At 40.9% G+C, this 11,902-nt stretch overlaps 1 protein-coding gene across 1 annotated transcript in view; it reads right to left on the reverse strand.

Annotated features, from left to right (window-relative positions):
• Positions 1 to 11,824, reverse strand: part of MMRN2 (multimerin 2) — a 20,944-nt gene extending 9,120 nt beyond the window's left edge. The window contains exon 1 of the mRNA XM_010001123.1: positions 11,547 to 11,824. Coding sequence (XP_009999425.1) covers positions 11,547 to 11,824 — 278 coding nt within the window. The remainder of the gene's footprint in view (positions 1 to 11,546) is intronic.
• Between the last annotated feature and the right edge of the window lie 78 nt (positions 11,825 to 11,902).

Here is an 11,902-nt window from a genome sequence, read left to right on the forward strand (position 1 = left end):
CAGCAGGAAAATTATACTGGAAAAATGAGAGTGGCTTTTTTGGGTTTTAGTTTTATGCTTGTAGCAAGGACAGGCGAGTCTTGCTAGTCTGGTAAAATGTCCAGGTCTGCATTATATAGGTATCTATTAATACTACAGAGTGTAGGTGAGCTTCTTCATTTTCAAGAATTTAAAATCAAGACATAGAAGTATACTGTTGGTTGAAGCTTGATGGTTAAAATACAAGATCAGAAGTGACAGGAAGTAAGAAGTAGTAACTGTAGTGGGAAATGGAAAAAAAAATAAAATTAGCATCTGATTAATTTGTAATTGGAATTATTATAACTATGCATGTATTCAACACATTGTTTCAGATAGTGTGTTTACAGAAGTTAACCAGTTAAACACCAAGGGATTCTACCACTCTCTATGGATGGTGATGAGCAGAAAAGGGATGTGACAGCTTTGTTTGGACAAAGAAGCTATAGGGTGACAAGGGGTCCCTGCCATCTCAGTGCTTAACTCTGGCTACAAAACCTTCAGAGGAAGTCACTGAACCAGCAATTGCATTTTACAACCAACCTGTCTTAAAGACCATCTGGGGCCTTGTGTTTCACATGAGTCTGGCTACATGTCCTTGCCTGTTGTAGGAGAGCACCTACCATGGTTATTTCTAAAACTGTGCACACACAAGGCCATCAGGAAGTTGCAACATTCCACGTAACAACATGCTGATTTTAAAAAAACCTTAGGGAAAAGGTGGGATTGACTAGTTTGAAGAGAAGAAAAATATATACCACTCTCACTGTTACAGTTAATTCACCTTAACTTTCCAGACTGCTTCTACATAGACAGATTCAAACAGGCTACCAGGTTAACAGTTAACCTGATTGGTTCCTACTGGGAAGATGGAAGCAGGGATTGGATTTAATTCCTCTTTTCAAACAAAGAGGAAATTTTTGAGGGATAAGGGGCTTATGCTGACTCTGGCAGCTCAGCCTCTGAAGTAGTGACCTTCCTTTACTTGACTCTTGTGATACCCCGCCTGGAGTACTGTGTCCAATCCTCTAGCCCCCAGAATAAGGACATGGAGCTCATGGAGAAAGTACAGAGGAGGGCCACGAAGATGACCCAAGAGCAGGAGCACCTCTCCTATGAGAACAGGCTGAGAGAGTTGGGGCTGTTCATCCTGGAGAAGAGAAGGCTCCAGAGAGACCTCATAGTGGCCTTCCAGTGTCTGAAGGGACTACAGGAAAGCTGGGGAGGGGCTTTTTACAAGGGCTTGTATTGAGAGCACAAGGGATCATGGATCAAAACTGGAAGAAGGGAGATTTAGGTTAGACATTAGGAGGAAATTCTTTAGTGTGAGGTTGGTGAGACACTGGCACAGGCTGCCCAGGGAAATTGTGGAAGCCCCATCCCTGGAAGTTTTCAAGACGAGGTTGGATGGGGCTTTGAGCGTCCTGGTCTAGTGGGAGGTGTCCCTGCCCATGCAGGGGGCTTGGAACTAGATGATCTTTAATGTCCCTTCCAACTCAAACCATTCTGTGATTCTATAATCTCCAGGGGTCTGCTGTCCCACCTGCAGCAGAAGAGCATCCAGTATCTTTGCAGCCATTGCTATGAGCCTCAGAGCTTGCTGGTGTCAGTATGTGTGGCCTATCTGCTTAAATGAAGCCTGGACAGAAATTAGAAATTGTATGCCATGATATGATATGAAATTCCTTTTCTGTAATAAATCAACACTAGTTTCTCAGAGAGAAAGTTGTGTCAGACCTTATGCAGTACTGATCATGTCAGTTGGAGTATTTGGAGGCATCAGGAGGGTCTTGTACTCCATGAGCTTGTCAGAGTTTGTCTTACAGCGGAGTCTTACATTGTGAAGGGAAGAGCTGTATCTGATAAACACCAGCTGGACTTTAGACAGTATATTTTTACATGGGAACACAGGAACAAAATCTCTGATAATCAGCATATATGGAAAAAGTTCTCCCCTCTGAGAGAGCTGCAGAACAATGGGGAACTGAGTCCCACACAAAAGCAGAAGCTGTGACCACAGTGGCTGGGGTGGCAGAAGGGGGGGGGGGTGCGCTGCAAGGAAGCTGGAAACATCAGGAGGGAAGGGCAGGCAGCCTGGGCTTGCTAGAAGCACTTCACCAGGCTTGCTGAGATGTAGACAGCCTTTTTTGCTCCTCTGTTTCTTAAGGAAAATGTGATTGCAATTTCAGCAAACACTCATGCAAGCAAAACTCTTCATCTCCTAGAAGCAGGGGCAGGAAAACCTGGCAAAGCCAGCTGGGCAGGAAAGCAGGCTGCTGCAGCCCTTGCTGTCATTGCAAGCCAAAACGGCTCTTCTGAGGAGCTCTACATTTAAGGCCTTTGCAAGTCACTAGGGGAATTTGTGTGCCTATTATCCATAGGAGTCTAGTTTCCTATGGGACTGAACCAGAAGGCAAACCCTCAAGTTTTACTCAGTTGTTACTTTTCAAGAGTCCAAGGCTCTGCTTGTGCCACCAGGAGGTTCAGCTAAAGCCACCAGACCAGCAGGTGCTTGGGCCGAGGGTTGAGCGCTGCCTCCAAGGTGAGCGTGGCTCTGCCAAGCTTTCTATGGCTGCATCAATTTCCAGTGGTTTTGATTAATAACTCTGAAACAGAGACCTGATGAGACTGTTCTTTATCACATGCCTGGTGAGCCATAGCTGGGGGTGGCTTTTTCCCCTCAAATTCTTCTGGAGAAATAAAGTGACCGGGCACTGCTGCTGGAGCTCAGTAGCATCGTTGTTAGGTTGTGGTATCATGGGTCTGTGGGATGCCTGCCAGATCCAGTCTGCATTCAGTGTGGAAACCTCCTTTTAAAATAGGATTCTTTGGCTCTGGTGTTTTGTTCTTTCCCAGTGAAAACAATCCACACCCCATGAATCATTATCTGGGCTGATTTGTTTTTCCTACCATACGCCGCTCCCAGGCAAGTCCTTTGAGTCATGTAAACCAAATGTTTACATGCATCAACATGTGTGAGCAAGAACGTGCCATCGTGTGACTGTGAGTACTTCTGCTGTAATGAACATGTAAGTGTGTGCACACATTTAACAGAAAACACAACGATTCCTTTTGCAAAGCTCTGAATGTGTTGGAAACATCTGGTGGGCTTCCCACACGTGGAAAGGGTTGTCTTGTATCAGAAACTGAATCAGTGGTTGATTCCAGCTTGATGCCTGCTTTGGACGATTATTAGCATTACACAGAATTAATAGTATGGGGAAAAAAAAGAGGAATTTGATAGACTCTCAATAAAAACTTCCTTTAATGGTGGTCACAATTATTTATGTTCATTTCTCTTTAGCATCTGCTTACTAGTTCTCTCTCATCTTTTGTGAAGTTGAAGAGCTACATGGGATTGTGTTTTGGTTTTAATCACAAAAAATGGTAGTGTAATGAGCTCCATGAAGCTTATAAAAATGTATTCTTTAATCAAATAAGTAAATAAGGCCTGTCTTTCCCATCTGTAATGAGCTGCAGTATAGACATGTGCCTGAAGATTAAATTTTTGCAGTATTTTTTGCACAGCTTGTCAGGTGTTTCTTTTATGGGAAATTTGCTCTCTGTAACTAAAAATATTCCTTAACTGTATTAACCTTGATAGAAAATATGTAATTCTTTTATGTTAAGTGGAACAATGTGAAGACTTGGAAAGGCTTGATCAGAAGTTCAGTGAGGCAAGCAAGAGTTCTGCTGGCATCAGTGGGCTCTGAATCAGGCTATGAAGTTTCAAAGAGCTGCTCTTTCACAAATAGCACTTTCTTTATTCAGCTGGTTTCTGGAACACAGCAGCTTTGTGTTCTGCTTCTGTGTTTTTTCCTCTCTGTAATTATGTTGTTTCATTCACTGAATATATAACCAACTTAACAGCTTTTGCTTTTATTCTCTTTAATACGGTTTCCTTTTGATTCAAGTTTCTGCTGCCAAGGAATAGAAAGAAGTTGCTCATGTGAGGAGAGCAGGAGAGCTCTCTTCTTTTTCCAGTCTGGTGGATGATAATGCTTATTACAATACAGCAAGTTAGAGAAACACTTGAGTGAACCATAGCAAATTCAAGACTACAGATGTTTCATTTATTCAGTTGCTTTTCCTGTTTTACATTCCAAGTAATTTAATCCTTCATTTTTTAAACCAGGAAAAAGGTATCTGAGTAATTTTCTTTGCTAGACTAGGAGGGTTGGTTGGTTCTTGGTTTTGGTTTGTTGTTTCTTTTTCCCTAGGCTTTATTCTAACCTTCTTATTGAATAGAATCTTGGTGTGCATCTATGCACTTTTGCTTTGTTTTGAGGCAAGTATAATTTCTGTCTGAGGTTAGATGCATTTAATGACAAAGCATTATGGATTTAAATAAGATTTAGCAAATTTAGGTTAGCTCAAACTCCTTGTATTTAAACCTTTAAGATAATAATTCTGCTTTTACTGAAACATAGCAAAATGCAGGAGGTTCTATCTTTGAATCTAGGATTTGACCATGCCACCTTACATCATAGCAAACAAATAAAACCCCCAGAAGTAGGAGATAAAATGAGATGGCCGGTCTGCAGTAATTGTCACTCTGCCCATATGAAAATTGGGGGTCTCTCTTTTCATAAACTGCTACACTGACAATCCCAGCACGATAGTGACTGGAGAGTACAGCACCCAGCTCAGATTAGGTCCTTAGATACTTTGTTTTTCTTAGTTACATGTTCTCATGGTTGGTGCTGCCAGGCATAATTTTAGACACTTCCTCAGTGGAATTTTTGCCTGAACAAAAGCTTCAGGACTTCAGGACGTTGTTTTTCCATAAGTTTTGCTGTTCCTTTGGCTGTACTAGTACAACTGAATTGTCCTTCACATCAGTTTCTATTCTCAAGGAAACCAGTTTCTATAATTACTTTGAAAACTCCTGTCCAGCCATTCCTGCATTTACAGTGATAGTACAAAACTTTACAGGTTCCCAACACTTTCCTCTTCTAAACAGCAGAGAAGGCAACAGATAAGCAATTATTGCTGCTTAAATGTGCTCCTAGATGACGACAGAGCATATGTTCTACTTTAAACAAGCAGTTTTCCATTGACTTGTAGAGAATTAATCCTGATTTATACCAGTTGAAGCAGGGGAAAAGAATGAGGCTTTAGTTGTGGAATACTCTGTGTTCTGTTTTTCCCTCAGTGCAAAATTCTTACTGACAACACAAAGCATCCTCAATAAAACAGAAGTAAAATATAACATTTAAATTAATCTAAACTAGGACTATGCATGCCATTTTTAAGACAGACATCTTTTAATTCATTATGGAATGCAGAGTAGCCCTATATTACAATCAGACAGCAGAAACTCTGGTATTTCTCTGTCTTTCCCTTAGGATGGTTAGAGCTCCTTTCCAGTCAGGGTCTGGGATATTCCTGTGTGACTCAGCCAACAACCCACTGGTTTTCTACTGGGATTTAAAGTAAACTGATTATTTCTTGTTCACCTTAGCAATCTGGGCTTAAAAGAGTGGCAGGGGTAGTTTCAGACATGTGGCCTTCCTACAGAGCTGGAAGTCTTCCAGAGCCCTGAGTGATGCTGGTTGAATGCCTCTTTTATTCCAACAGTCATACCAGTTAGTCTGTTATCAGCTGGGACTTGTCCTGCAGAATGTCCTAAAACCTGAAAGCAGTGCCAATCATGGAGAGCAGGAGCTCAAGGCTTGGCATGGAGCTGGTTTTGAGCCAAATCCAACTGCTGTGCAAGCTACTTTAGATAAATGAATGCAAAAGGTTCTTCCTCTTTACAAAGTGTGCACAGCCATTACCTCATCTATGTTATCCTCCCCACAACAGAAGCACTACGGCTCATTCAGAGGGCAGCTTAGTCTTGGCTATCATCTTTTGATTCCTGCAGGCATGAGCATAGCCTGCTCACTCCTTTCTCAGACCTTGTCTTGAAGCGGGAATCACAGCCAGTGGCCACCTACCAGCACAGCTGTGGTACTGCCAGCAAGTCAAAAAGGCACAGGAAGACAAGCTTCTCAGGCTGCAGGCAACATGCACCAAGGTTTTTCCTGATCATGTTTAGTGCCTGAGTGTAGTTTTGTTCAGGGTTGGCCTCCTATCCCTTATTCAAGGGGTGTTGACCTGCACAAGGAGGAAGGTGTTGGGTCCATGAGGTAATAGTGCCGGTGGTGGTTCTGTGGCTATACAGAAACAAGAGATCTCTTGCTATCTGCTGAAAGAATAAAACAATAATTTGGGCACAGAAGGTTTGATAACTCCCATACCACGTGCAGTAGAGCTGTGTTGTTTGCTTCTGACATGCTCATGAGGAACAATTCCACCTGCAGCTCTACAAGAGCCAGATGATGGAGAGTTTCCTAAAGTCCTGAAAGGAGCCAAATCCCTGACTTTGATAGGAAACCCTTGCTTCTGTTGATGAGCTTGGCACTGTGAAAGCTATTGTTGAGGATTCGGTGGCTATTCCACTAATTTGCAGGATGTCAGGGGCTGAAGATCACATTTATCTGCATTTCATCCAATCCTGATTTATTTTAAGCATGTGTTCTGTGCCTTTTTGTTGTGGAATTTCAGTATGCCATAAGCTTCCTAAAAAAGCTTCTGTATAGTTTTGGAGAAGTAGGTGAGTCAGTGTGAAACTGGTCTTAATTAAATCAATGGATGTTTTCCTGAAAGAGTGGACAAAGGAAAAAAAAAAAAAAAAAAAAAAAAAAAAAAAAAAAAAAAAAAAAAAGCTATTATGATTGAGCGTTGTTCTGATTTTCCCTAAAATAATTCAGGTTTTCTCTACTTGTTTGGACTTTGAGATAATTGTTTTGCATTTTGACACCCTGGGTAATCACAAAAAGAGGTTTGCTTCTTTGTGGCTGAGTGCCAAATTAGAGGAAGAGGGGTGTGTGTCAGTGAGATAACAATGCACCTGGCTGACATTAGGAATTCTTCCTCTAATCAAGGATGACTTCACAGAATTGTGCATCCAAACTTCAAAATATGTTAATGCAATTAAGGACTCACTTATGCTGAAGATTCCCACCTTTGCTATATATAGTTCAGGTGGTGGGGCTTGAGGAGTTGTTTGGGGTTTTCTTCTTCTTTTTTTTTGCCAACACATTGTAATTTTAAGACAAATCCCAAAGGACAACAGGCTGTGTGTTTGTGGATTAAAGAGAGAGAAGGAAAACTAAGCCAGCTACCCAGCTGGAGGGCAAATCCAAAACTGGGGCTCCTTGGCAATGGTTACACTTCTGAAAAGACAGAGAAGTTCTGTAAGACTTTGTGACATGTGGAGAAAACAGCTTTTGTTGCTCTGCTTCTTCCTGTTCCATCACCACAGTCCATTTCTCCCTTACTGGGCAAAGCCACCCATTTAGGGACCAACTCTGTTAGTGTGGTTATCGAGAGCAAAAGTTAAAAATAGCCTCTGCTTTTTCCTAAGTTTATTTTTAACCTGGAATGCTTAAGTGATCTGGTTTACAGTGTTACTTCACAGGCAGGTCAGGCCAACTGAGGGCACAGGCAGCTTTGGGCTTTGCTGTCAGAGCTAGCGTGTGATGGGATTGCACCTTTCAGATGCTTCATTTAAATTTTGTTTAATGAAATATGAACACTAAGTGGATGAAATATAAGTTTTCTCTAACTGACTGTTTTGGTGTTAGGGGTGCATGGATCAGATGAAAACCAGCTGACTGCAATTCTGCTCAGTGCTGAGAAAAGGTAGGAGCCTTGGGTTACAGTGCTCCACTGCTCTGCTTGATCTGAGGAATAATGTGTGTAGGGAGAGAAAACAAGCTCTTCCAAGTGTAATCACAGTAAAGGTCTTTCTGTGGACCTCTGATCAGCAGAGAGAAGTCCATGGCAAGGGTATAGAGAAGATGGCACGTTCTTCCCAGGGCTAAGGAACCCTTTCCTTTCAAAGGCTGGGTCAGCCTGTTCCTGGTCCCCATAGAGCTGCATGGAGAAGGACACATGTCCAGTTCTGTCTGCCCAGGTATGAATTGTACAGCCTAAGGGAGGGCACACACCTCTATACATCCATGGCCATGTCCTTCAGCTGCCCTGAGGCCAGCTCAGCCCTGTGCCTTGCCCAGGCATGTGTCATTACCAAATATTGCCAACTATTTGATGGAAGAGGCTCTAAAGAAAGAAAAATGTCCTAGGTAGCTTGTCAGTTTAGGATGAGTTTTCACAAGTTATCAGGTGTGTCATCCACATAGCAATTGATAACAATGTTGATGTGTTAGCACTGATGTATTTATTATCTCTTTCAACATTACTTGATCGGACAGAGTTGAATTGGTTTCACCTAGTGGTGGGTGATAAGCTAATGCAAACTCTTATGTGATATTTGATCTTTTGAGGTCCCTTCCAACCCCTAGGATTCTATGATTCTATGATATTTACTGGGTCACTTTTAGAACTCCTGCAGATCTGGTCATGTCCTGGGCAGGTTTCCACAATGTGTTTTAGCTGCTTGTAGCTCCACACAGGAAAGCCACCAGTAACAACAGAGCGTTCCTGTGACATTCTGCATTAGGCATCTGTTTCATATGGGAAATGCAGAGTGAAAGTGTATTTGTTATCCAATTTGGGTATTATGCATTGAGTATTTATGAAATCCAGAACCTTTTTTTACTGTTCTTCCTCTTCATCTTCCATTGCTAAAACAAATGCTAATATAGTCCAGCAATTTCACAGTGCGGATCTCCTCATATGCTTGTGCTTTCATCTCCCTTTTTAATTATGCTGAAAATTTGGGTGCACATGGATCCGTTTACCTCAGCCAGAGAATAAAATATCTAAAGTCAAACTAATCAGCTGCTATGAGGTACAGCTGCTGGGAAGAAAAGAACAACAAAAAAAAGGTGATTTCCTTTGGAAAATTGGCCTCTTCTGATAGTTTTGATTTTGTAAGTAGCATGTACAAACACTTGTCTACTTTAAGCATGCAGATATTCTCCTGTTCAGTGAGATAAAAGCAGCCACTGAGATACTGAGCTGTTAAACCTGGCTCTTCCTCTAAAGAATAGTTGAAACATTTACCTTTTTACAAGTTACCTAAGGCCCACTGACTTCTTACTGATTCTTTTACTTTAAAACTCTTATTACAACAATCTTCTTATTCTGAGAGGAATTAATTAGTAAAGTAACATATCCAAGCTTTTGACTGGGATCTAATGAGTCATTTCACAAGACATGCTGAAACAAACCAGAGTTCTGTCTAACTAATTACCATGAGATGTTAGTTGTGATGGTCTCAATTATTCAAATAACTGCAGTAAGAAAAACAATACTATAAATAAATAAAAAAATCTAAGAATATTTTGTAACAATTACTATTCCTCATGCATAGGGAAAATAGCAAGAGTTTGGAAAAAAACCACACCTTTTTGTTATACAATTATTAGAGTAAAAACTTTGTCTCAGATATGAAGTTACCATACATATTCCTTATTTGTTTCTTAGTTCTGAAAATAAATTTCTTATTTCAAAAGCAAATGAAAGTCTTACAATTTTGGTAGAAAATTACTCCACCCCAGGCTTGTTTTATGGCATATCTTTATCTTTTAATTCCTGATTAACTCCTGATGCTTTCTTCTTCTTGCCCTTTATATATAAACCCAGTTCTTTGATGTTTTTCCAGGACATGTCATGCTTGTAGGAAGGAAATACCAGATTCATGACAACTTCTTGTCTATGCATGGCAGGGTATTCCAGCCATAAGCACCTGACATGCACTTGAGGACTTCAGACTCTGGGGGTACATTGCTTCAACCATTTGCAATGACTTAGAATTTGGAGCCTTGCTGTTCCTGCTTATTTGCACTCTCTCCCCTCACTTTTGGACATAATTCCTCTCAAAGCTTCACATTTCTTTCACAAGAGATACCAGCTTCCCAGGCTTGTGTGCACTATAAATGTGATAGCTCTAGCAAAAAAACCCAAACAACAAATATCTTAAAGCTACTGCCAGGCTTGGTTTTGATTGCCTGTAGTCATCAACACAGCTTTATAATTGAGGAGAACGTTATGATTTGACTCATTATGCAGCTATCTCTATAAAAGCAGAAGTATTTCCTGTGAGGATATTAGGGTGAGTAATAGCTGGTGCTGAACTGAATAACACAAGCTGGTGCTGAACAAAGTACATAGCAAAGGAAGAAATCCCTAATTGAGAAACTATATTGCAGTTTCTTCCTGACCTATTCATATGTCTTTTTACACTATGAATTTTCATAGTACTTATAGTTTTCAGAATGCTTTTGGGGTTTAAATCAGCACTCAAAGTATTACCACCTTGCAGTACAACATGGGAGTCCAGGGTACCACTTAGGGTTTGTTTTCCTTCCTCTGACCATGTCTGAAATGCATTAATCAGGAGTAGATGAATTACAGTGCATGTCATTATCGAACACTACTCATCAGGAAATTGGAAGTCAACACTTACAGGCTTTTGAGTATCACTTAAGGATAATGGTTGGAAGTGCAGATTTGTGGGAAGATGTTGTATGAAATACACTCACCATGCTACATTAAGAAGGGAGGCCTTAATTTTTCACACATAGATGAGATTAAAAACAAGATTGTATGGTTTAGTTTGTGTGAAAAGGAAGCATAACATGAGCAAGGTTTTATAGTCTTTTTCCATCTCCCCTTTTTCCTTTCCTCAGGAGCATTTAAAGGGAAAAGTACCAGGGCATCCTCAAGCACTGAACTGTGAACAGCACTCTCTGTGCTGCTGTTTCAGCTCTTCCAAACAGGGCTTTGCAGTATCCATCCATCAGGGCTATAAAAGATTCATTCACTGTCCTGCTTGGTTTTCAGCTATTTTAAACATTTAGAGACCTACTTATGTGCCTTGTAAAACTTTAAAAAAAAAATCATAGTGTTTGGAAACCTTTCTAGTCAAGTACATGCCTTTTCCACTCAGGATGGCTACTCCTCTGCTACTGGTTACCATGAGAAGCATTTCACTGTCATGAAAATGTTTTGTGGGGGTTGAATTTGTAGTAATTTTCATGTTTATTTATTATTCTTTATTATATTTACTCCTCACAGTTTTTATTTTGTTAACATCCTGCCCTTTTCTTTTACTCTCTGTTTCCAAGGCCCAGGTCTGCAGGCAGGTGTTTTTCAATGATGGCTAAAAGTTGCCACAATCAGCAAAAATAATCAGGGTTGGTTTGTCATTGAGAAAAAGTCATTATTTCCTCTAGTTCTGCTTTGCCTAAAATAGTGTTTTGTTTTATGGTGCTCCAGCAGAACTGGAAGGCTTCACATCTGCCATCTTCGCCCCTAACCCCACTCTGCTGTCTCAGACTAGCCAAAGAGCTGGTCCCATCTGTGGTCTCATCCAATACAAGCAATTCAGCTTTCTGTCTCTGTAGTTAAAACACTTAAACCTCTCCTGTTTGGATATAGATTGATCTCTAAAATCTAGTATATTTTAATGAAATTCTTGCTTTGAAAATGGTCCTTTATCAATAAGATATAAAGGTATCCCACAGGATTGCACTATTGTTATGAGCGAGACAAACACATTGGGTACTTACCCGTTTCGGGACTGTGGGCTTGCAGCTTCAAAATCCTCTTCCTGATGTGAGGAGATCACACTTAAAGGGTAATATTGAGTATTTTCCATGAGCCCTTCTGTCTGCCAATAACCTTCTTCCTCGTGGGACAGAGGAGTCCTCTGGGGGTATGCAGAGGTCTCATAGATTGGTGGCTCTGAGCTGTGCACTGAACCATCGTGATACCCCTGATGGTCCGAGTGTTTGAGCAGCTTTGCCAATCCTATCGTGTTACAGATGAGCAAAAGCTTCACCAGCATCGTGGGATTTTTCCCACCTGGTTACACCTGTCTCTTGTTCTCTCCTCTGAAGCTCAGCCTGGATTAATTCAGGAATGC

Source organism: Chaetura pelagica, unplaced genomic scaffold (assembly GCF_000747805.2).
Source record: "Chaetura pelagica isolate M959 unplaced genomic scaffold, ChaPel_1.0 scaffold346, whole genome shotgun sequence".
Lineage (NCBI taxonomy): Eukaryota > Metazoa > Chordata > Aves > Apodiformes > Apodidae > Chaetura > Chaetura pelagica.